At 36.1% G+C, this 26,332-nt stretch overlaps 1 protein-coding gene across 1 annotated transcript; it reads right to left on the bottom strand.

The window, feature by feature from the left end:
• Positions 1–18,293: 18,293 nt before the first annotated feature.
• LOC117236918 lies at positions 18,294–24,717 on the bottom strand. Its single transcript, XM_033500333.1, is given in 10 exon segments — positions 18,294–18,577; positions 19,314–19,458; positions 19,755–19,823; positions 19,929–19,994; positions 20,062–20,181; positions 20,287–20,355; positions 20,429–20,497; positions 20,892–21,179; positions 21,253–21,309; positions 22,226–24,717. Coding segments are annotated over 10 exon segments (2,928 nt in total). The 5' UTR covers positions 23,987–24,717.
• Positions 24,718–26,332: the final 1,615 nt, after the last annotated feature.

Genomic DNA, 26,332 nt, shown 5'->3' with positions numbered 1-26,332 from the left:
ATATGGTCTTGTTACGCAAGTTGATTTACTTTTATACGTATTCATAAAACCTGCATTACTCTCGTGGTTTCCTATAGGTAAGTTGCATCCCGCGCGTCCCTCCGTTGGAATTTTTACATAACGATGCAACTAATAAGGAAAGTAAAATTGGTTATACGTCTTTACATAATTAGACGTTTTACACGCGAGACGTTGCGTTTCTAGCGTACCGTTTGCTATACGAAAATGGTTGCAGTTGAAAATTATTCGTAGAGCGATCGTGACCAACTGTTGCTTTGATTATCATCCAAGACATTAAGAGCCGAATAGATACATTGCAATTTCTTTTTCAACGGTCTAGGAAGGTACAGTTTGACGTCGCTTTCTCGCAGTATTATCTCATATGATGTCGAAGCGTCGTAATATCGATTACATAACGGCTAGTTTCTCCAAATTGGATCGTTTTCCTTCCTCGTTTTACATATTGTGCTATGACCTGTCAGTCGTGACAAAACGACGTCGTGATCTTGTCCTAATTAACACTAGGCTTTTAATTTTCTGTATTGTTTTCGTAATTCGGCTCACAATAAAGTACCGGTTTTTAAGTTTCTTCTCTCTGACTTCGAATTGACTTCTTATCGACTTTTTTCCGAATCTTTTGTTAAACCAAATCTCATAACTTGGATATTTTTAACAACGGATTTTTAATCGATGATTAAAGAAATGAAAATGACGTGTATACTGAGTTTTACAAATATAAGTAAGTATATCATGATGGATTTATTAATATACGAGTATTAATAAAATATATGGATTAATGGTAAATTAATGATTAATGATAGATGTCGTATGAAATTTAAGTCTTATCAATGATGTATTAAAATTAAATACACGATTTTTAATAATTAGTGATATTAATATGTGAATAATCAAGTATTTTTTCCTTTATCAGCTCTTTAGATAGTAGAACTGCTAATAAAAAAGATCATAATTATCGGATTGGAAATGCATAACATGTTTTATTCATTTATTTTACAAAGAATCGTTAAAATTTAGAAAAATGCACGGTTATAAATTTGTAAAATTTCTTTCCGAAAATTACAAACTGATAATTTTAACCATTGCAGACGATTCTAGTTGCTGTTGTTGCATCGGTTGTTTACAATTATCCGTGGAAACTGGATTGATTTCACTCACGATTACCACCGACTGACTTGTTCGGGGAATTTAATCGGGACGAACTTCACTTTCACCTTGACCATAGACTTGAAGTTATTCGAGATTTTCAGACTCCTCTCAGGTACAAAAAAAAAAGTTGTTTCAAGAGAGACTCCCATAAAACCGCATTATCTTTATCGAACAATCTCATAAATCGCTCTCGTTAATTGCTCTATTCTTCGTAGCTAGAAAGAAATTAGAAAGGCTCTTATCGTGCCTCGTCAAGGACTCTATCGTCCTCTAAATCGAGCTTCGAAAATCCAATTAATTCGTGGCTGCATCGATGTGACGTTATCGTGAAATTCGAAAGCGCAATTTGAAATGCAGTCCGCGAACGCGTGGATAGAAAGGATCAAGGACGTACTTCCCGACTTGGTGCTCGAGTGCACTTGCTATCGATAGACGACCCTACGTGCACGCGTTATTTTATGCGACATCTTTTTTCTCTTTTTATTCCCATCATTCGAGCGCGTTACAAAATCCTATACTGTTCGTTGGTGAGCTCGGTTCACGGCTAAAGATGTTACGAAAACCTAAACGCGGGCTATTGCCAACGAGAGTACGATCCATTTTAATGTCCAAGGTGATCACTCGAGTTTCGTGGAACGCACGGCCGTCGAAGAAAATACGAGGGAATTATGCAAATAAAAAGGAGGTTGTTTTTTTTTGACCAAGATTGTGCAACCATAAGTCCTCACTGGCGATCTTCTTAGTTTTTATTAATACTTATCACGTATAGTGGAATACCTTGATTCGCGAACGTATTACGAAAACACCTGTTTGCGGTCGAAAAATGCCGCTTTGCTTTCATTCCCTTGGATCAAGATAAATCTCACAGTCGCTGCACGAGAACAGGATGGAATTGTCGGTCATAAGTGTAATCGAAACAACTTTGACACCTCCGTCATTCACTGTTGCATCAGAATTTAAAAAGCTAAAAATTAATCGTCCTTTCACGATGGAGAAGGTTCCCATTTAAAGACACGTCTTCTGCCTATTCAACGTTTTATGCTATATAATAATTGCGTTTTGATCGGTAACGCTTGGAGATAAGCATCGGCATCCCGATAAGGAGAACGATGTCTAGAAAGGAAACAGCGTTTCATCATTGGCAGACCTCGTTCCGCGAATGAAACGTGAAAGATAAAACGGGAATACGTTATCCTAGCGATTCGTCACGAGATGCAAGTCGTCCTCGGATGAGAAAGAGGCTACGATCTAAAGTCGTTTTGACAACGGCGGGTAAAGGTTTTAGTTAGTTAAGTAGTACGAGCCGTTATGTGGTCAGACGGTCGTTCATCTTCGTTTCTCGTCGCGTGGTGCCACACAGCGCCTGGATGCGTAAACGCATGAGGTATTTTAAACGCGGCTAGACTTGGTAACTTTCCAAACAGCTAGCGAGAGAGGGAGAACAGAGCGGAGAAAGGATTAAAGAGAAACAAAGTGTCAATGAGTGCTAGAAAAGAGGCCCTTGGTGTGGTCGAGCGTGAAAACCGGTCAAATGTTAGAGTTGACAGGTTCGGATGATCGAAGTATGTAATTTGCGATTTTCTTGGAACGAGAGGATTTGGAATTTCGTTCACAGGCGTAAGATGTATTATTTACGTAAACTGTAACTCAGAGCAATTTCCTTTGCGGTGTAATTTAAAAAAAGTAAATCGTTAAGTAATTCACCGGCGAGTTATAAAACTAGAGCTTTTAGGATAAATAAGTTAGAAATGAATCGCAACTAGACTGTGAACGTTTATGCATTTACGAGGAATTTAACGATGCAGGGATACACGAAACGTAGATCACGCAAAAATATATAAGTACAGTGAAAGAGAATCGTTATCGTATTCACTCGGTTGTATTGTAAACTATTTTTTTTAAAATTCATTGTCGAATTACTAACGACGATGGACATCGATTTCTAAAAAACTGACCAATGTGTATTCATAATATGGCCGTAATTACGACTAGGTTAACGAATAGATTCTAATTAACATTTTACTTTACAATTTTGCTATATCACTTTCATCTACGATATAAAAAAAAATTTCCGAAAGGGGAAGGAAGACAACGAGAATAAAACCCATTGAAAAAATCGGAAGGTATGCACTTGGGTGAAGCATTTGGGACGTATCGTTTGACCAATAACGAAAGTCGATAGTCTTGACGAAAGTAACGGATCGCGCACCTTCCGAGAACAAGCAAGACGTTTTTTTAGCCGGTTCCGAAGAAAAGTAACCCGAGACAGGGCGAAGTGCTCATCTGGTCCCGGAGATAGCGGTTCTTGCGCAACGACTGGACTTCGAAAAGAAAGCGGATGCTCCGGCACCTCTCATTCCACGTCAGTTACTTGACCACGACAGATTCGTGTTTGCATTCGATGGCTCTTCTTGTGCAACATACTTTAAGAGACAGGAACAATAAACTCCTTTGAAACGCTAAATTTGTTTCGTTCTCTAGTATCGTATAAATTCATCTACAACACGCACTTACTTAAGTGATTTTCGTGACGAGAAAAGTGGTAAGCAACTTTCTAGTTGAAGAGCTGCAAACGCTAGAACTTTTTCCATCTAATGTAACGCATTCATCTAACGTTCGTTATAAAACCACTCGATCGATTACTTACGTATCTGGATCACCTCGAACGCGGGTTTAACGATCGTCAGAGTTCACTGAGTATATCGTAACGGTTCAACCAGGCGATTTCGATGATTTTCACATTATATGATGGATATATCGTTCGATCGATCAATTATCAGGATCCGGAGTAACTGGTTTCGCGAATGGCGACAAAGTTGCACTCACTGTCGAGTAAACGGTCTCTAGAAAACCCACAAAAAATCGAAAAGTGTAAATATCATTTGGCGACTAGATCGGTCGAAACTTTCGATAACTGGCTGGTAGTTTCAGACGAAGAAAAACGATTTTTAACAACAACTATGGTATAACTAGGTTTCGTCGCACGTGCCTTCTTCGGTGATGTTCTGTAATGGTTCTCAACTTTCTCTGTCAATATTCACCACAAAATTCACTACGATGGCATACACTATTTCTTCTCTATCTTCGCTCTTTTCTCATAATCAGTATTTCAAACGGTAGCCGCGGGAAAACTCGATGTTTCCGAATACCTGCGTATCGCGAGACGTTTCATTCGCGGCGCCACAGAGCGGGCCCAGTATCGATACGTCGAAGCTCGATACGCGACGCCTCCGATGCCGGGATAGAGGCGAAGAGCCAGCCGCCACGAAGGAAAGTTGTAACGGGGAAATTGGTCGAATGAAACGCCCGCTACTCTATCGCTGGCGACGAAGGTGGGCGAAATTTATGGCGTAATTCTAGCACCGCGTGACTTAATTCGTTCGAATCGTTTTTTCATCCGCTACCGGCATTTCTCCATAACGATTGACGTACTTTGCTATTAAAGAAACCTACGTCATATCATGGGTTGTCATGATACATTTAAGAATGCAAAAGTCCAGAGAGTAAATAATATACAAAAATAGATATATGAAATGTTCAAAGTGGAGTACTCGTCCTAAGTTTTAATAGGCGAAACAAATTGCCATGTAAATTCCATTTGTTTATTTCTTTCTCCCCCACCCAAAAAAAAAAAAATATATATAAAATTACATACAAATCCACAGTCTGCCCAGTGTATTTCATCGATGATCTCATTTACAGAAGAGACATAATTGACAGTATCATTGATTAGCTCGTCACTGGTCTGTGAAAATTATACCGCGGATGTTTATGCATTTATACGAAATTCAAGAATGCGTAAACATATAGAAAATATCCAAAGCAAATTACCTCTTATAAAATATCTATTTGAAGCCCTATTTCATTAGTGTCGACAAAAATGTAAATTTGCATAAACGTCCGCAGTCTAGTGATGATACAGGGGAAAGAGAAGAATTCTGATCGCATTATGAGTCATGAGGATTTTCTATTGTTCGAGAACACACGGACGAATATTCGTAGGAAATCATCAGCCTCTTAATGGGCTATCTTACAATGCAAGGTAACGAATCGACCATGTAATGATTTGATTAATTGCATGATGTACTCTAACCCACTTTCTCGTATTTCGGACGAAAATTGCTGTTTTCCCGCATTATCGAAACTCTACCGCAAATATTTTCGAACGTGTTGAACAAGACCTAGGTCGGATGATTTACTATCAATCAGGATCTTCCGGCAGGATGATCGAGCTGCCGATCGGGTCGAAAGTGTGCGATGCTTTCGCTGTCGAGAATTCGCACGGTCACGACAGAGACCGCGACGTGGTCCATCCTAGAAAAGCGAGTTTCTTCCTCGCTAACCAGGCTGAATTGCATTTATGTAACGTTACCTGTGTCTGCGTATGTTACATGTATTACCTTTTACCAACCTCAGTTCGTCTATAATGGTTTTACGTGACCATGTGCGTGTTTGTATTTGCAGCGATGGGTCATAGGAACGTTCGAAGTTCCTATAGAAAATCTCGGGTCATTGTGTTTCACCGTATAGAGTTATGTCAGGTATATTTTACCTTCTGCGCTCTAGTGGCGCAATTAGAAATGCATCGATGACATGACAATTTTTATTTGCTTTTATTCTTATAGATAAAAAATGAGAAAAGGAAGAAGGTCGCTATATAAATAAATTCGTATGTTTTCATTCGCACGGGATTGGGTGATTTTGAGAGAAGCTGCGAAGCTATCTAATTTCATAAAATTTCCAAACACAGTGGAATTTCATTTATTTGAATGGAATTTTAACGTGTGCTTGATTTATACTTAGCGATGGAATCTAGTCTCTAATATATTTTTATTAGTGATTTATTTATTCATATTAACAACGAAATAAGTAAATCTGCAGCTCCTAAATAGACTTTATACGCTTCTATACGCATATATACGCATTTATAGATAGCTAATGAACAGCGAGAAATTCAAATACAAGCCTGCTATATATTGCTAAACATATTGCATAAGGTTGTGCTTAGATCTGTTCTATATTTTTAAATTTAATACACAAAACTAAGCTTCTAACACTTTCTACCAATTAAGGACTATGTTTTCCGTGTTAGAAAAAGAATTACTTTCTTTTGCTTCTTGCGCTCCGTTTTCACTTGGTTATGTTAACGACGCAGAATTGTATATCATTACAATTACAAAACACATATTACATATCCGACAAATAGTTGTGCGGTTAGATTGAAAACAATATGAGGATCAGAAGGTTAGACGAATCCATTTATTTCAGCGTGAACTCCTTTTATTACGTGAATGAAAAATTATAGTCAAAGGATCAACAAATCCTCGTTATGCAATCCAACATTTTTTCATTTTCATCGTCAATATCCACTGGATGATTCTAGTAAGGCGCGTATAATTTACAACCATTTGAAATTACAAAATTTAATATTTTATATTGATAAACTCAAGAAGATCTTCTTTATTTTTCAAAAATAAATTAAATTTTCCAGCCTTTTTTAATCTTCACGTAACAGCTGATTTTTTAAAACCATAGTTGAACAGCAGTTCTGTTTCCACATTCGTGTTTGAGATAAAACACTACAAAGATTATCTAACGGATGTTGCAGATCAGAAGAAAAGGATTAATTTGTCGGACAGGGCTGCACGAACTGTGTGATTCTCTGATGTTCCTTTCGCACAAACGAACTTTTGCTGTATTCAAAAATGTGGATCAAGAAATTTATAGCGCCTTGTAGCGATCGTTAAGCATATGCGTATCAGTCCGCAACATGAATAAATACATATACCGTCTCTACTTTCTCCGCTCGGCCACGGAACTTCCTACATCGGTGCTATATTCAACAAGTCAACCATACGTTCATAAACACCACTCCAGCCATAATATCGGTTTACGCGAATTACATCGATTCCATAATTTACTTTTGCAAAACAATAAAGCGTTACGATATTGGTACGAGTTCCTTCCCGACCAGAGAAAGTTCTTAATTTTCTTCGTCCCTCTGACAACTCAATCCTATCGAACGGTAAGAAGGAACCAGCGTTACCTGTTGAAAGTATATTTATATCGCGGCTTTCATAATGATAAAACGCGTGGCATAAGTGCGAATTATTCACGAGAAAAGCGTAACGTTGATCGAGATCGTGTTATGCAGGTGTCTTTTCTAACAAACAAAATATCACAACACTGCAATGCAGTCATAGAAATGTACGTCTGTATGTATGTACATATTTATATATTCGCGTATTAAGTTCGTCAGAACGTGAATTCGTCCGAGTACGCATCCACGTAACCATGGTCTAAAACGTCGTATCATTTTACTTCCAAAGAGAGCCTAGAAGAAAAACCGATCTTTTTGCGTCGATTGCCAAAGAATTTCTCCATCAATAAAATTCCACGTGTCGAGATTGCGTGCGATTACACGATGCAATTCTCTATGCTGCTACACGAGCCATGTAACAAAGTGGATACACTTGTTCTGAGTCGCGTTTCGCAACGTGCACTTGCAGTTAGTATCCTCTGAAGGCTTTTCTATCGAGTACAATTTCCAACGGCAGAGATTACTGCAACGCAGCTTCGATGTTAATTAGAAAGTTCAGAAACGATCGAATAATCCGAAGAATCAACGACGATGCGGTAATATTACTTTACAGGATATTTGTATTTGTTATCATCGGATAAATTGTAAGTGCCACTTTAATTGTACTTTTCGTGATGAATTCGATTAGTTTGTCCCTGTCACGAGAGATTTTTTGTAGTGGTATTTAGTAACGTATAATTTCTTACAATTACGAAGTGTAGGATACTAACAGAGTTGTGATAACTGGGGATGATTTATTAGTTAAACTTGATGGCTACCTTTAAACTATAATATTATTATTATTATTATTAAAAAAACATATATATAAAAATACATGTATTATTAAAACAAAGATTATTTTTAGATTCTTTGAGTTATAAAACTGGTTACGAAGGTCTTTTATATTGATACAAAAAAAATCTCTGATGTAATGCAGCCAGTGATATTTGAATAACAAATGTACGTAGAAGTATACCTTTGTATATACCAAATAGGAAAGTATCTTATTACCATGTTTTTTAATAGGTAATTTATACTTATGAGCGATAGTATATCTTATAGCTTGAAATATAAAAGGTGTACAGTAAATAATTCCCATTTCCTAACGATTTCAAATAACACACGTTACCTTCTCTCGAAGTACAATGGAAGAGCACTACGAGAACGATTCGATAAGCTTTCCGCAATGAAAATACTGGGGATAAAAATCTCGATTTCAGGTCTCCCCATAAGTTCTTTACGATCTATGATCATGTGTCGTCGTAACAATTCTATTGCTCAGTTACGCAGCTCTTTTATAACTCGTTTGTGTAATTGTTATGTACACAGGAACTAAGAAGTGGATCGCTTTAGTCTCTTCCACGAAACGAAAACATCAGTCCTAGAAGAAAGTAAAAGTACCAAAGAACAGGATCGCACTTTATTTATCGCCAGATTCAATTCGTTCGATTTAGAAGATCTTTCGATGGCATATTCACTCATCAACAGTTCAAACTTCGTATCGTTCGACCGCGAATTAGTCGACACGTAATAATGCGCGAAATAGGAAGCTCGAGCGCGACGAGAGAGCAGACTCGAGAGTAAAAGTATCTCCAATCATGTTGTTACGTAACGCGAAAACTTGTGAAATTTCCGCATGAAAGAGTACACAGTCCAAGACCTTAAACTTTGCGGCTGCTGATTAGGTTTCACCTTCTCGAGAAGAAATCGCCGAACAAACGTGATTAGGGGAGGTGTTTTAATTGTTTTCTTTTTGTTTTTAATTTCTTTATTTTTTCTTAATATATAATGGCTACGCAAGTATTCGAACAGTGAGCTCTCGACAAAAGATTAATCGATTGTCGTAAGTGCAAACAATTTTATTAACAACTTTATATACGTGATTATCGATCATCGCAACGAATAGAGTTTATGCTTTCATCTCGTTCTGTGTTGAAATCATTGTCATTGAGAAACTCATGGACTATTGTATTAGAATGTCATTAATTACAGATGCATATTATATGAATCGATGTTGAGAAAACCGTCATTAACTTTAAATTGATGCAGTGAATCATAATTATATTGCATTACGCATTCTATTACAATCTATTCTTAATGCAATAAAACGTCTATAAATTAATCGCATATCTGCGTTCAAATTAATATCAATGAAAAATATTTAAAAATTTATCCTACTTACTATAGGTATATAAAAATATATCTTGAAAAATTGTACTCATGACAAAGATTCGTCATTCGACAAGGACGCAACGAAGGCCGCGAACTTTGTTTTTGTGTCCTAGTTATTGAGCAGGATTGAGGTCGAAGATCCATATGTTTATGAGTTGATCATTCATAATGTTTATTTAATTAGAGATGAAATTGATGTGGTGAAAGACGTTGTGAAGAAATCATTGTGAAAGAACTCTTTAGCATCTTCCACCATAGCCAGGTTGGCAATTAGCCTGGAAAAGAAAATCGTTTCAGCGTCAGATAATATTGTATTTAGTTGCCATTTTATACAGAAGGAGAGTTAGAAAGATCGAAGATAATTTACTCTATATTAGATACACTATGCTATAAATATTAATTATATTATATCATAGTAATTAATTTATTATTACACAAACTTATAGGTCACAAACTTACGTCATATGTCATATAGCTCTTTTCGTCGTAAAACATTCAAATCGGGTAATGGTCGTGCAATTTGAATTCCATCGAATTGAATTTCACTGACAAATTGTAGAGAAAAAGTTTCAAAATATTCGCCAGAATGGCGAGATGAAGCATATGATGCAACAAAATATTACTTATACGTTAACTTTGATATTAAAATTTATCCACACCTCTCAATGCTATTTTACATCTTATTAAAAGTGGTTAATGTTGTAAGACCAAAGTGATTCGAATTCGATTACGAATTATACGAGAATATTTCGTATATTTTTGCATATTATATATATCTTTTAGATTTTTAATCATTTTAATTTCTCATAAATGCATAAAAATTCGCCTAATTATGGTAAATCCAGTATAGCTAATAATTATTTCGTACCATATTATTTAACATAAAAATTCTAATAAATTGCGCCAGGTTCAAAGTTCTAATTCTTAGATATGTTTTACACAACTAATACTTATATCTACGTATAATACCCGTGATAAGGTTTACATCATCGAAAAAAAGGACAGGACGTGTTTTCTCTTATTACCATAAAAACTATGATTTACCAGAATCACGTCAATACAAGCTTGATTATATCGATACAGGTATTTTGTCGCAGAATCCGGTTACGATGTTTCGAAATATTCAAGCAGACTGTATCAACCGGATCAATCTCTGTTCCGGTAGTCGATCTTGCAATTTCACCTAATAGCTTGCGCAAACATAATAGATCCCAATAGAGAAAAATACTTAGTTCTGGTGTAGGCCGCCTCGTTTTGGAACATAGTAAATCGAATTAATAGTAACGGATGCAAAGAGGTACAGTGTTTGTTGTATGAGTTCTTGAACAAAATATTTCAAAACGCAGTCAGAACACGATGAATTTATTTCTTTTTGTAGAAAGTCAGATACTTTTTTTATTTATTACAGCGTGTAACTTCTGCTTCTCTTCGACTTTACTTCTCAAGAACTATGACTTTGACTTCAATGAAGATCTACAATTTTTTTTTCTTATTATTTAATTTGTACTTTACAATTTGTCCAGCTGGACATTTGGTAAATTTGTCTAACTTGACTGCTAAATAACATGTGGATACCATCGGGATACCATGGTTATACCATAACCAGCGGGATACCATCTGCGAGTTTGATTATTGTATTTGTTTAGTGAGATCAGTGGGGTGTTTTCTTTTTAGTTTTCTTAGAGATCTACAATGACTACGAAAAATGTTTCATCAGGTTCTTCTATGTTTCATCATCATGATACCAACTTTTGCAGTAAAATTTTTAATTTTTTAAGAATGTATTATTAAATGCCACGAAATGTAATATACTCGAGCCTGATTAATTATATGAGTTGTTCAAAGGCCGTATTAAGCAACTCTATACACTAAAAAGTGCAGAAATGCAATGATCTTTTTACAATTTACCATTGGCATCATCTGCCGATTAATACGTCTGCATTTATTTCTTGAGAATTGAATAATCGCGTAATTATACGCGATATTCAAGTTCTCTGCTGCCAAATGTTATCAGTATATCCTATAAGTCAAGACCAGGTAAAAATGTCATACGAACGTAAAGGCTTCGTAAGGGGAGAAGGAGAAATGTCAAATTTTAACATTTCCCAAAAAATAAAAATTTATGTTTCAATATATAAACTTCAGAAGTCACAATTTCATATCTTCTCACAGATATTTTATCGAAATAAAACATTTTATTCTTGGGCATTCTCAACTTTTACTACTAATTTTAAATAATATAAAACAAATTTAACAGCAAAAAAATGAATTTAAAAAAAGTTCAGAAAATTTTAATTCGAATTAATGCGACGTAATCGGTGGTGAAGCACGCGCAGAAGCATATGGAAGACTGACAAACTGAAAATTTATTAAAATTGACATCCCATCCATCGTTTTCTCGTGGATTGTAGTTAGGGTCGTACAAGTATTATGAACGAACCTTCCGACAATACTAGATGTGAATATTCTTAATCTATTCATTCATTCTAATATTTCATTGCATAGTAACGCATCTCTGTTACTGTTCATGTCATATATTGTCTTTTTTGTTATAATTGCTTAATAATGTTTCCAATCATATATATTTATATGATATTTTCTATTTATTTTGACCTATAGTTTCTAGCCTAACCTTTGCCCGCAAAAAATTGGCTTCTGAGCAATTAATATGTAAATGCTAAAACAGATACAATGGTGTGCAAATACTGTTTATAGTCACCGTACTTATTTTCTATAGTTCTACTTGCAAGAAGCGGTCAAGGATCAAATGTTTCTAGCATTATTACGACACAACGCAATATACATATATTGTCGCATTGAAAAATCTCCATTGTACGCCGTACGTATTCATCGGCACGACCCAAACACGAAGAAACCGAAAGTCGAAAAACGGCTGACAGGTGCAAAGGTTCTTCTTGCAACTAATCTGATTCGTTCATCTCTTCCCTCGTTCTTCGAATGCATGTGAATAGGAAAAAATAGAAAGGAATTGCGGTAAATGCTGCGGTAAAACTGGCGAAAAGAAATTTCGCAAATTCGCGAACGGTTCGAGGGTCGACCGGTGTCCCATCGATGACGAAAAGTACAACTTTCTTTTGAGAATCGAGAGTGAACGGCCTTCCCTGTTAGCGACCATATTACATTATTATGCAAAAAACCAGGAGAACCATTCAACCAGTCGTCTATTTTATATACAGAATGTTTGATAAACTTTATTTTTCTAATACTGCAATGCCTGTTCCTTAGTAACTTATGAATAATGAAATTTTAATATTCAGAAAAGACGTGTGTTACATACAGTAGAATTCCATTTATCTAATTCCACCGTGAGAAAAGTTCATGAAACTGGAGTTCATATGTATATCTAATAGTTGTAACAAATGTAATACGATGAGCACACGGGAAAAAAGGTGAATGTCAAGTTTTAACGTTTCTCGGAAAACGAAAATGTATTTTTTCTATATATAATATCATAACGTCATATTTTCTCATATATGAAAATAAAACACCATTTTATTCTTCACATTATTTTGCATTATTCTCAACTTTCGAAGCATTTACTTCTTTCTTTCACTGTTTTTATTTGACATTCCTCATTTTTTCGTCGTGGGTTCAATATCTTGTAACTACTGTGAAACACAGAAAATTTTAATTCGCGGTGTGACATAGCCAATAACAAAGAACACACGCAGGAGCATACGGAAAAAGTTTTAAAATTCGATATTTTCCCTTTGTATATTCGCTATGTGACTTTCAGTTTATACATAGTTGAATTGTATCATTAAAAAATAAGTATACATGAGCGAGTTCAGTAATTTTTTCCACTAACAACTAAGTAATAAGATAATATGAAAAAACAGTGTCACTCACGTAAAATGTTATAACATTCTGTTTCGTGAAGGTACAAAAAATCTATTAAAGACATATTACGGAACACATGCAAAAACAGATGTTATATTTTATAAATAAAAGAAGTAGATTATCTCATAAATCCTTTAATCTCTTTGGCAAGAAGAAATACTAACGAGAACCCGTATCATACAAATACTATCCTTCGTTATTTTTTATGAAGGTAGATTTAATAATCGAGATTGAAAAAAATTCAGTAGAATTATTTCTGTAAAAGGATCTACAAATCTGTGATAAATATGTATATCGATAAGAATGTATTTTCTAGTCAAACTACGTATTATACAATTTTTATTTATTTTGTGAGTATAAAAAGGACAGGTCATTACAAATAATAAAACGATATTATAATCAACATTTCAACAAAATTTCCAATTTACCTGTACACAATTCACTATTTTATCTCATAAACACGTTTTCCAAAAACCTCCTCGATTGCAAGTGAAATGTTGCATTGACATAACGTTGATTCTCAATGATTTAATTGAGCTAAGATTTTATTACGGTAAAAGAAGTTCTAGCGTATCAAGTTGCGTGTCGAGTAAATTTTCCAATATTCCTATAATCAATGGATACGTTATTGCCCATCGAATATCCCAGTTCATACAGCGTATAATGTACGACGACTATCGTCAGGTCTTCCGTGATCGTTTAGCATGGTTGGTAAACCAGGCGGACGAGAAAAGGAAAAATGAAATCGGGAAAAACGTTTCGATCTATATTAAAGTTCCTCTATATCATACAGTGTCCATTGAACGGTGCTACCGGAAATTCGACAGTTCCAGCGTGACTTTCACGGTCCGATAACGATATTGCCAAGTACACGAAACGGGTAATGCAACTTGATCGTGGGTGGTGACACGAATGAACGGAAGAACGCGATCTTCCGCGTTCATTCATAGGTCAAACGGTGAAATGTACTTTCACCTTCCAACTTCGGAGTCAGCCTCGACCGTGAACGCGATTTCAAAGCATGCAACGAATTTTGAAACGACCATCTCTTTCCCTCTCATTGAGATCTGGTCGAAAGATCTCGCGAAGTGCAACGTGTTCGAGCAAACAGCTAGCGTGTAAGTTGATAATAATCTCTTATTTAACGATTGTTGAAACCATAGAAGATCATTAAACTGCGGATGCTTATGTAAATTTGTGTTTCTAAACGCGATTAAAAGGACGAGATATAAATAGAAAGATACGTGCTTCATCCTTCAGATACTGTAACAAGTATGGGAAAGTTCTGTAGTATCAACGAAAATTAGTTTTAATTTAGTTCCATCGGTAAATATTAATATTGTACTTATATAAGCAAATTAGTAATACAGTTATGTGTAATATATTTCACAGTCATGTTGTCTGCTTAATTTCTTATTATAATAATATAATAAGAATAACCAAGTAATCGAATAATTTTCTCTGAATATGTCCATTATCTTCGATTTATAACAATAAATTTTGAATAGAAACCATATTACACTCTATGCAATCTACACAATTTTGCAATACTAACATTTTACATATGCATAGAAATACATCATCTAACCATCGTTCAATAGTTTACATACTCGTAAAACGCACTGCAGTCGGTTTAGTAACGCGCGAGGTCAAAGTTTACCTAATAGATAGTTTTTTACGAGTACATCGAGTACATCTCGTAATCGACGAGTCGCGTTAGACCATTGATAATTTATAGCATAGATACTATCAGTGATAGGTACGTTTTCTGTACCTAAGAGTTATGAGACAGTTTCGAAATTTCACGAACTCATTTACATACATGTCACGCTCGATAACAAAAAGTTCGATTTTTCAACTTATTTTCCACACACGTAACACCGTGTACGGATCGATGAATGATCGTTAGAGAATTGGCGCCAGAACGTTCACTTTTAACGCGATCAACGCCATTAATAGTCAACGATTTATTGAACGCGCTATTAATTCATCGCATCTCATTGATTTTATATGATCCGAGTGAAATCGAGGCGTTCAACCAATGATACATCTATTTACCGATTACTCCATGACGCTGTGTAATCGTATACGAACGATAGTATTACGGAATAAACTTCTTTTTCTTCCTCTTTCTTTCTTTTCTCATTTGTCTCTTCTTATTTTCCCCGTTTTTTCTCTCATCGTTTTATTATCGTCATTTTTCTTATTGAGATACGTATAATTTTGTGCGCTAGACTAGATTGGCCGCGTAGTAGTGACACACGTATGTGAATATGAGTGTGCGGAAGTATGTGTGTGCGTGGCGTCTCAAAAAACATGAATGTAACTGTTCCGTTGGTAGTTTGGTATGGAATATGGTGAGACAAAGAGAGTGCTGAGTCGCGTGTAAATGTATATCGACCAAGATCCTAGAAATCGTTTATTAAATAAATCTAAAACTATTTTAATATAAATTCTAAGTGTAATCTTAGTGTTTCTTTACTTTTATTTCGGCAATTAAGATTCACAATTCTCAACGCTTCTTTCATCTTCTGTCATTTTTTTTTTGTAAGTGACTCGTTTAATGATTATTTCTATTATTCTCAAAATAAAATAGAACCCTGATTTTTTAATATACCAAAACAAAACGATCGATTATCGGAACGTCGATTGATGGAAACTTCGTAAATAGTTACGTTTGACAACAAAATGTTTTATAATACTCGGATGTCTCTTTTTACAGCGACATAAGGCAATGAAAAGAACGATTGCCGCATTTCACGTACATACAGCTTTTAAAAAACCGCGAAACCTTTCATTAAAATTGAGAATGAAACGATGAAATGCGACCGTCTCGTGAATCATTTAATTAAACGGGTACCGTAGGTGGTGAGAGCAAATTTATAGGTTACCCTGTCCTTTTCAGGAGAAACAACAACCGTTACGTCATGTGTGTGAAACCACATTTGTCTTGTTCGAGAATGCAACGCCCAAATACGCTCAATCCCCTTTCCGAGTCACGTAATCCGCTATCTCATTACACGTCATGCACTTCCACGTGTTCGTGGAATAAATTGGTCACATATTTATCGACTTTTGTGGCAAAAGTATATATTTTATATATAAAAGAGATTATCGAATAAAGCTTTCTTGTTAGAAATATTAAGAAATATATTTCCAAATATCTATGACCCTGAATAAATATATTTTATATATATATTGTTTGTATACATAGAAATATATTAAGAAACAAATACACATCATCGATGCATGTTATTAATGAACGTCAGTTTAATGACTTGTATTCGGATATTATAGAATTCCTTTGTGCCACTTTCATACGACGCAGGTGACGAAACTATCATTTTGCAATGTTTTAATAAACCTGCTAATTATCGAGCTGCTGTCTTATCACGATAACCCAATTTTTTTTCATAACAAGGTGGCAAATATAGATCGTGCAACAACTACGTACAAGCACAGGAATAGTTAAAAAAAATCGCTTACAAATAAGCGAGTAAGACGTTTTATCGACATTATCGTATTTAATTTACCAACTAATATCAATACTAGTAAGATTCGCATGTTAGAAGTTATAATTATAATTAATAGTAAAATAAATAAATGAAAAAAATAGTGAAATTTTATTCGTTTTGTTTCTAAACTTGTTATTGCTATGCAGAGGTATTTATTAATCATTACTATTAATTACTATTAACAGTGTAATAGAATGACAAATGAAGTTCAGTGTAGAAGATAATTTATATCTCTTTATCCTCAGTTTCCTGCATTTCTGAGTTACAAATGCTTTCAACATTTTATTGAAAATATATACAAATGCGTTACGTATGATAACATTTAAGATGTGAAATTTATGGTTAATATATTTTACTATTTTCTACTTTCCCTCAAGTCACTCGCTGTTATACCATGATTAGCTTCTCAAAACTTTAAACATTTTGATTCTTTCTATATGTGCAATGATTTCGTGGAAAAGTTTGCAAAATATCGTCGTTATTGAAATATGCAAATGCATAATATGAAGGTTCTAGTACCGACAGTAGAGTTTAACATAGACAGGAAAACAAAGTTTAAAATATAATAATTATGTATGTTCGATTGAAATAGAATGGCCTCAAATTAGGTCGAATCGAAAGTATCAGATCGATGACGTATTTTGCATCCTTGGATTATCACGAGCTCGAAATTAGTAATTAGCTTGTATCTATATACAATATCAATTGCACGATCATTACCGCAATTATGCTAAATTCTTTAATAGTGAAGTAATTCACGATCTTTTGTTGCTCGATTCTGCGACTTCCTGCGACTCTGTATGTGAATGACGGTTAATCAATTTCACGCTTAAGTTTCGCGATATTAGATAAAATCAAAAGGCAGACGGAGCGCGAAAGAACTCACTTTTATTTCTCACATATTGCACAAAAAATGATAATACGTAATATTTTACCCAGTGAAGGAACAAACTGTAGGAAACAGCTTGCTGACGGATAAATCAGCATTTCTAAACTAATTACGTATATCTTGAAGATACGTGTAACTTGTTTGAACGTTCCCAAGGCAATTTCTATCGACGTTCGGCTTTCTCTTTCATTCAACCCTTCCAAAGGGACAAATTAAATTTGAAAAGATAAGAATCTCAATATATATATAAGACATTGAGTAATAAAATATAACAAAATATAAAATATAGATATATTAATAATAAAGTACAAGATACAAAACATATAAAATAAAATCTAATTTATCATTTTCTACATACTATAGCAACGTATACTATATCGTTTCACGTTGTTCATGTACATAACTTTAATTAATATGAAAGGTAATTGCCATCATCTATGGATGTCTTAAACTTCTCGTAAAACTACATCAACTTAGAATTCTATTCATTCATCCACGAGTACTTCTACTTACAGACATTTCGGTAACCTGTTATTCCTTCGGCATAATCGCGATAGAAAATTACTACTTTGACAAGTAAGAGCGCTATAAAGATAATATGTATTATCATCTATAGTCTTATTAATCGTTGTGGTTTACTAGTAGTTATGCTAATAGTCTCGCTAAGAGGAACCGATGTACTGGATGGCGTGCCATATTTAGGGGGTGGGGCCGGACCGTAAGGTGCCGATACCGGTTCATTCGAGCTGTTCGACGAGGCGCCTAAAATAGTCGTAATAGCGTTCACTAACGAAGCAACCACTTTTAATATCGCGTTAAAGATGTCTTTGATCGATGAGCCGAGCGGATCAAGTGAGTTTGATGATGGTTTAGGCTGAAAAGTTCAGAAGCTCAGTCACAGAAAGCTAATAAGTATATTGCGGATGTTTATGCATTTATGGAAAATTTAACCCATTAATCGACTGTCGTCGTAAGATGAAACGCCATTGGAATTAAGTTTGAGATATGGTAATCGCTTATTTACGACTTCATTTAACATCGTATTTAGCTTTGTGACTTTTGGAGGCAAGTGTTTATAAAAATGTGCTTAGAGGGTTAAACGTCGTAAGATGCACATGATGTACGTAATATAGAAAAATATACAAGGTGGTTGGTAACTGGTGGTACAAGCGGAAAGGGGATGATTCTACGCGAAAAAAGAAGTAGAAAATATAGAATAAAAATTTTTTTAAATTTTTTTTTTTAATTTCTCCATCGAGACAACGATCTACAGTGAGATCCATTATAACATACCGCAGGCTTTTTTCGCGTAGAATCACCCCCTTTCTGCTTGTACCACTAGTTATCAACCACCCTGTATAAAACATTAAAACGTAAATGTACATGTTCACATATTTCCTAAAATATTAGAACACATAAAATCGAGTTCTCGTTATAATAAATAAAAGATCAAATGAGGTTATTTGTCTTTGGAAAAATGTGAGTCTTCATAAACATCCACAGACTACTAATAGAATCTTATGTTTTTGACTCTGGATTACAGGAGACAAGCGTAATGTACTGGCGAATAAGAAAAAAAAATGAGAGGACAAAGGAAAACTTACATAACCGTATGGACGGGGAGGACCATGATCAGCACCGTAGCTAGTGGGAGCTCCATAAGTGTCCTTGACACCTTTGGAACCACTGGAACCTGCACTGGTGCCTGCTATAGCTCCAGCGACCACCGCTTTCACGAGACTCATTAAATCTGATTTACCACCAGCTCCTGAATTCTGTAAAAAATCCAACAACCAAAGGACAGTTAACGGGTGTTCGTTAATTATTGTCAATTATTTTTAAATTAAAATTTTAAATTAAAATTGTATAATGGTCTATTACATCCATAAGATGCGAAAGCTTTTCGTTTAATATCGTTAGGTTGGCCGTTTTAGTGTTAAAAGGTTTGCAATTATTTCCAAAAACAATCGAGAGGCAGTACACGATGGTATACATGAGACTGGTTTAGTAGTGAAACGGTCGATTTATTAGAGAAGAACAAATTGTTGTTAACAGAAAAGTCAATGCGTACTTTGCTAAGACTAGAGACAACTCCGGCGATTAGGTTTGAGAGCACCGTCATCTTTCCAGGTCCAACCGGCTAGAAATAAATGGATATTTTATAAAATCAATATATCATTACTAAGAAACATAATATGACAGTAATAATAATGAAAAATATCGTAAATAAATAATATATATGTACTTCGAGCAAGGGACCCAATGAAGCCTTAATCAGATCACCAAAACTCGATCCACCTTGACCTGGAGCCTAAAATTCACTTCAATTTACCTTCTAATACGAAGAAACAAACATTTCCAAAAATTATTATATTTACGTTACTGATTTGACGACTCAATGGTACAGCCAATGGACCAATAATGGGCCCGATTAGCGGTGCAACTAATTGAAGAAGCGGTGTCAAAATCGCAGCCGAATCTCTTTCGCCATTCTTACCCTGAAACAAACTTTATTTTTTACCTGATCTTACCTGCGCTCTCGGTATTCCTTCTTATCCATTCCGTGTCTCTGCGAAAAATTCTACAGAAACTTGATAACTCACTCTACTAAGTTGCAACAATATTGGAAGCAACAGTGCTGGGATATCGCTTCCTCCTGCTTCGCCATCTCCCTAAAAGCGCAAGATGATGTTTTGTTTTTTTAAATAAACGAAGCATTTCGAGATGATTCATTAGAGTTCTTACGTCCGACAGGTCTTGAAGTATTGGAATTCCTACTTCGAGTAAATCGGCAATATCAGCGTCGGAGTCAGGCTGAAAAAATGAACAAATGTAGGATCCATGATAAATCCGATAATATTCATACAATTAGATCATCTAATAAGTTTGTATTGTTTATTTCCTTGTTATATATAGAAGCTTTATACTAATCTATCCAGCTTTTATATTATTCCCTCTTCCTTTAGATATCTTGGCTGTAATTTCTCATTAGATACAAATCAAAATGTATATTATTCATTCATCTTTCCTTCCAAATGCCTTCTGTAGATCAAATTCGGTCGTATAAAATTATTCATTTCGATCATTTACTATTTTGTGTTCTTTAAAGACATGGCGAAAAATATGAACATGGTACGAACTTATTAAACAACCTAATATGTTTAACGTTTTGTATTAATAATTTCGAAATCTTCGTCGAAGTTCTTACGTCGCTAAGATCTTCCAAGGCTGGTGCGACAAGCATAAGTAAGTCGATGATAGTTTGTATGGGACCACCTTCGTCGTCGTCGTCATAGTCTTCATCTGACTCGCTTTGGTTAGAACTCTCTTTAGAGCCATTCTTGTTATCATTTTCTTCGTCGGATTCGATGCCATCGTTATCTTCGCCGCTGTTTTCTTTACTTTTGTTACCTTCTTTCCCATCATCGTCCTCTTTGTTATCATCGTCCTCGTTGCTGCCATTATCCTCTTTGCTTCCACTGTCGTCGTCATCGTCCTATCGATTAAAAGTTCTCGTAATAATAATATTTCGCGATATGCTACACCATAGAAAATGAAATCGAACGTACCTCAACTTGTTGCGCCAAAGACGTCTGATTACGTCTTCCTTTCTGTTTGAGCGCAGACTGAAATAAACGAATCGACTTCAATAATGTTCCGTTGATGAGTGTTCGTTGTTGTTTTCGGATAACACCGGTAACGTTGAGAACGCAAGCGAATTCGAAGAAATTCTGTGATGTCACACGCGAGTTTGCACAACGATCTCTTGTTCGATAAATCCGAAGAAAATTAGACCAAAGAGAAATAAATATTTCTGCTGATTAGATATATAAATAAATCGTTAATTAATTCATGATTTAAAGACAGATGATGAGGCGTGATGAATGGAAAACAATTATTTTGCAGAAAATCAAAAACGCACATATACCTCGTCGACTGTATGAAATCTATAAGTCGATTTCTCGTTAAATATGATACATTCATTTTCGCAATTCTTTTTCAAGTCATAAGTTGTATATACGTGTTACATAATTATTTGTGTTATGTAACACCAACTTTCGATTTTATTTGCTTACCCATGAAGCCTCAAAAAAATCCACATTATTTCGTTGATGCTCGTAATAAACAAGGCACATTGAGTAATTAACGCGTCCAATTAAATTATCTACGCCACACTTGTCAAACCTCTCACATTGTCTCTAACGAATGCAACCTTATTAATTCACACTTTTCTTTTATACAGTGTCAATTTATGCACACCTTTCACCCGCCTACTTCTAATAACTTTGAAGTTATACGGTTCTTGCTTTCTCATTTCTTCGCAAAGATAAAAATATATCTTTACCGTTTGTTCTCCTTTTACATCTACAAAGCTAGTGAACGCTGAAAGCCCACAACGTTAAAGCGTAAACAATTCAAACAATCGAACTAACAGAAACGCACATTCTGTTTCTATTGGGAATTTTCACTTGTGACGTTTACATTATGTGCCACATCAATTGGTCAAATATGTACTATACTTATACTCATCACTGAACTTACCGGTGGCTTCTGAGTAGAATAAAGTTGAGTTCTCTGAGACTGTGGAACCCTTTGACGCACTGGAACCCTCTGCGTAGTCGATGACGTCTGTTGATTCAACGGAGGCGGCGTAAGATTCGTCGACGGAGTATTATTTCTTCTGATCGCGACTATCGTCTTCAACAACTGACTAATCGGTGATGATTGACGCTTTCCTTCAGATTTTTGTTTCTTCGACTTGTCCTTCTTCGCGCCGTCCTTCTTCTTCTCTTGCTTCTTCCGTTCCTCCTTTTTAGAATTGTTCGTTGTTTCGTTTACTTGAATGCTATCATCGAATACAACGTTGATTTGTCCAGATTCGTTGGTCACGGTGTAATTGGTATCAAAATACGGTGGAAATTGATCAAGAGGATCTCTAGTTGGTATCGTGAAGTATTTGCCACCCTCGTTCTTCAACGTGGTCGTTTGTACAGGTTCTTCGTGGGTAAACGTAATCACCGCTTCGAAAGGAACTTTGAACAGCGGTTTTACGGAACTTATGTTCCTCTGTTGAGATAGAAAATCAACGCCTTTCAATGGTATTTCATCGTTGAAAACCAGAGGACTCCGCGTGGTGAACGTGATCTCATCCGCGATACCCTGGTTATTGGAAACATTCCTCTCGACTCCGTCGAAAAAATATCTAGTAACAAAAGGATCGTTTGGGAACTTGATGTTGTCACTAGTCATGGTCACAGGTAGATAAGTCCTCGCGGGAGGCGAAACTACGTTCGTATTTCGAACGACATCAGTAGGTCTCACGTCGATGCCAATAGCTGGTCCAAAGTCAGGAAATTGAGGAACAAACAGCTGTCGATCCGCGGATTTCAATAAGTTCGTCGTGTCGAAGGCATCTTTGATGGTTGGCTCTTTGAATCTCGATCTTGGAATATTTATATTCGCTGTGATCTCTAGTGGACTTGGAACAGTGGTATCGGTGATCGCGAAACTGTTAAATGTTGGTTGAAGTTGTCGATTGTTGTTAAATAAACCCTTCGTAGTCGCTCCGTTGATCGTAAACGATGGCAACTGTGCAGTAGCGTACACCTTATCGTTCGATAACTGAAGGTTTCCATTTCTTTGAAGGCCTCTGACGTTCTCGGGTTGTCTACGATTCTCTGAAACTCTAACATTTTCAGGTTGTCTACCGTTTTCCAGAAGTCGAACGTTTCCAGGATGTCTATCATTCTCTACAATTCTTATATTTTCCGTGTGTCTACCGTTCTCCAGAATTCTAACAGCTGCTGGAATTTTCGTTTTCTCAAAGTTCTCGGCGTATCTCGTATTCTCGAAGCTCTTTGTGTTCGCATAATGTCGGATAGCATTGACAGGTTTGATGTTATCAAAATTTTGCAATTCCAAATTTCTACCGCTGTTCTGCGCTCTTACGCTCTCGAAACCTTTGCTGTTGTCGAAACCTCTGTTGCTCTCTGCCGCTTTGACATTTCCAGTAGGTTTCGACTGTGACTCTTTCACAGTAGTCAGAGTGATATTTATTCGAGACGCCATTAGACCCATAACGTATCTGGCCCATGCTACCAAGTCGTCCTTGGTCGCAATTTTCAGCGGTAATTGAATCTCCAGAATTTTTGGCACAGCGGAGAACCCGTTTCTCGCGTCGTTCGAAGCGTCTTCTGGCAAACGTTTCGACAACGGTGCGGCCATTGAAATCACCAGGTTTGTCGCTATAAGCGCGAGCATCGTATAGGACCCTGGTATTCTTCTCGACAACAGGAAAAACATCGTTATTGATCTTCTTTACGAGACAATTTATCAAACGATAAGGTATTAAATATATTTAACAACACTGATACTCAATCGTTATTCAACGTCCACGCGAATTCATAGAACAAAAATCGACACCTGGACGTCATTTCTGCGCAACAGGCGCACCTTCCATTTGACACAGAATCTGTCGTTGCTTGATAAAATCGACAACGTATTCCCACTAGGTATTGCACATGTCGATCGTAACCGTTATCGGGCAAAGGGAAATTCGACGTAGAATCGCGACGTGAAAACTGATCGGAGACATGGAAAAATGGATGTTTTATAGCGGGATGAGTAATTGGTCGCCCCTTTCCTTGCTGATCGTGGAAGCGTGCACTTTTTCCGTGCGCCGATCGGCATATTGGCATTTCTAATGACAGTGTACAACGCCGCGGCGAGTGCACTCACTTCCGTCGTTGCATTCGCAATTACGGGGGTGCAATTCCTCGTAGGAGGCGCGGTGCACGCAAAGTGCGGCCGACGACAGGCTTTCGCAACGCACGGCAACCGCCTAATCCAAAAAAACGTGTGTAATGGATTCGAAGTGTACAATTGGGACGTCGATTTACTAATATAGCATCTTTATCTCTTAATGGGTGCTTCATGAAATCTCCAAGTCTGTACTTTATGGATGGTCTGTCCTTTGTTTCTTTTGTCTTCGAAGTGATTGCGAAAAGAAGCGGAGAATCTTGAAAAAATTCGTTTTTACGGTACTCCATTTTACATGTTGACTTCGGACAGGTGAAATGTTATGGAAGAATGGATTAGGAGAAGTGTTAGAATTTAATTAAGATTAGAATTAAGATTAATAATGTGTGGAAGACACAATGTTTGTGTTGAAATAATATAATGTGATATTTATTAAACAATTATTACAGGAATATAAGTAAGTATTGTGGAATGTAGACAGTTGGCTAGTTATTCACAGACTGACTGGCTTAGTGACCCATGGCCCTTGAAAAGGTTTACAACCCCACTCTCTATGCAGTAATGAGTGTGACCTATGTGTGGCGTCACACGTGCCACAGAACCTTCTAGTAGCTTCTCGACGTGCCCATCGAGAATGTTTCATCCATATCCTCACGCTTCTTCCGGCGAATCCTCGAAAGAGCATGCACGTGTTAGCCGCCGTGGTGCAACTCACGAACGCACGCTAGTGGGGATGACGTTGGGCAACGAAGGGAAGAATCCGTACGATCAATCACCTCATCTGCATGCGATTGATATCGTTGTATTCCAACAAGAAGACGTAAGGATTATGAGAGATCGTGCATGGAAGTAGTCTAACAGTTTATGATGGTCATTAAGTTCAGATGCTCGCTTATCTTCAATGGTAGAATTATATCGATATTTATAATCATTTTTCTCTTATCGCCTGTAAAAGTTGGAATTATCACGATGAAATCTGTTATTTTTGTTCCTATCATCTTGTCGACATACGCTTCTTTCTTCTTTCTTTTGCAGTAACCATAGTAACCATATTTACGTAGATCGAAACTGTTCTCGACTTTTGTCGACAAATACAACAAAGCGAATTGCAAAAGTTAAACAAATTGACAATGAAACCTTACAATTAGCAACTTGTAGTTGGCCGTGAACGTGATGTTGAAGTATTAGAAGGTGGTAACAATGACCTTAGCATTAGGCGAATAAACTGCCACTGCGTTCATTAACAGTTTTCAGTACAAACAAAACAAGGACAAGTTTAACTCTATCCCACGTTGATGAAAGTTACCACGCTGGTTCGTGCATATTAAGTTAATCGCACTCCCGCGCCGCCGTCTGAAGTTAATCTAAGATTTTGCTCGAGTCACATTGACCTATACTTTCAGTTTCTTTCCAAAGTGATTCTATCGTCGTAACTTTGATAAATTCGCGATAAAACGTTATCTACGTCGATCTTAAATGCCTAATGAACTATATCCTTATATAAGCGTAGAATGGTTCATTGGGTGTTCGATATATGAACTTCTCGAAAGAGAAATTCACCGTCTCGATTTAAAGGAGTATACTTCTTAATCTTATTACCATTCACGGATACGTGATTAGCAAATTAAATTTAATTATTAAACGACTGAAAACGTGAATAGGATTAAAGAAGTGAAGCATAACAAAGATTAGTTTCATTTATTCGATACTATAACGAATTCATCACATTTCCGCACCTTAAAATATTCCATAATCCATAAACATTCGCAACGTAATGATCTAGCTTCATAAAAATCTTCATAAAAATTGTTTTCGTAAGCTTATCTATTCCAAGACGATGGCATAAATAACCGCGAATGCCAAGATAAATATTAAAAAAAAATAATGTCT

Source organism: Bombus vosnesenskii, unplaced genomic scaffold, assembly GCF_011952255.1.
Source record: "Bombus vosnesenskii isolate JDL3184/JDL3185 unplaced genomic scaffold, Bvos_JDL3184-5_v1.1 scf7180000013352, whole genome shotgun sequence".
Taxonomy (NCBI): Eukaryota; Metazoa; Arthropoda; class Insecta; order Hymenoptera; family Apidae; genus Bombus; species Bombus vosnesenskii.
This window is presented reverse-complemented; position numbering and strand designations above follow the sequence as displayed.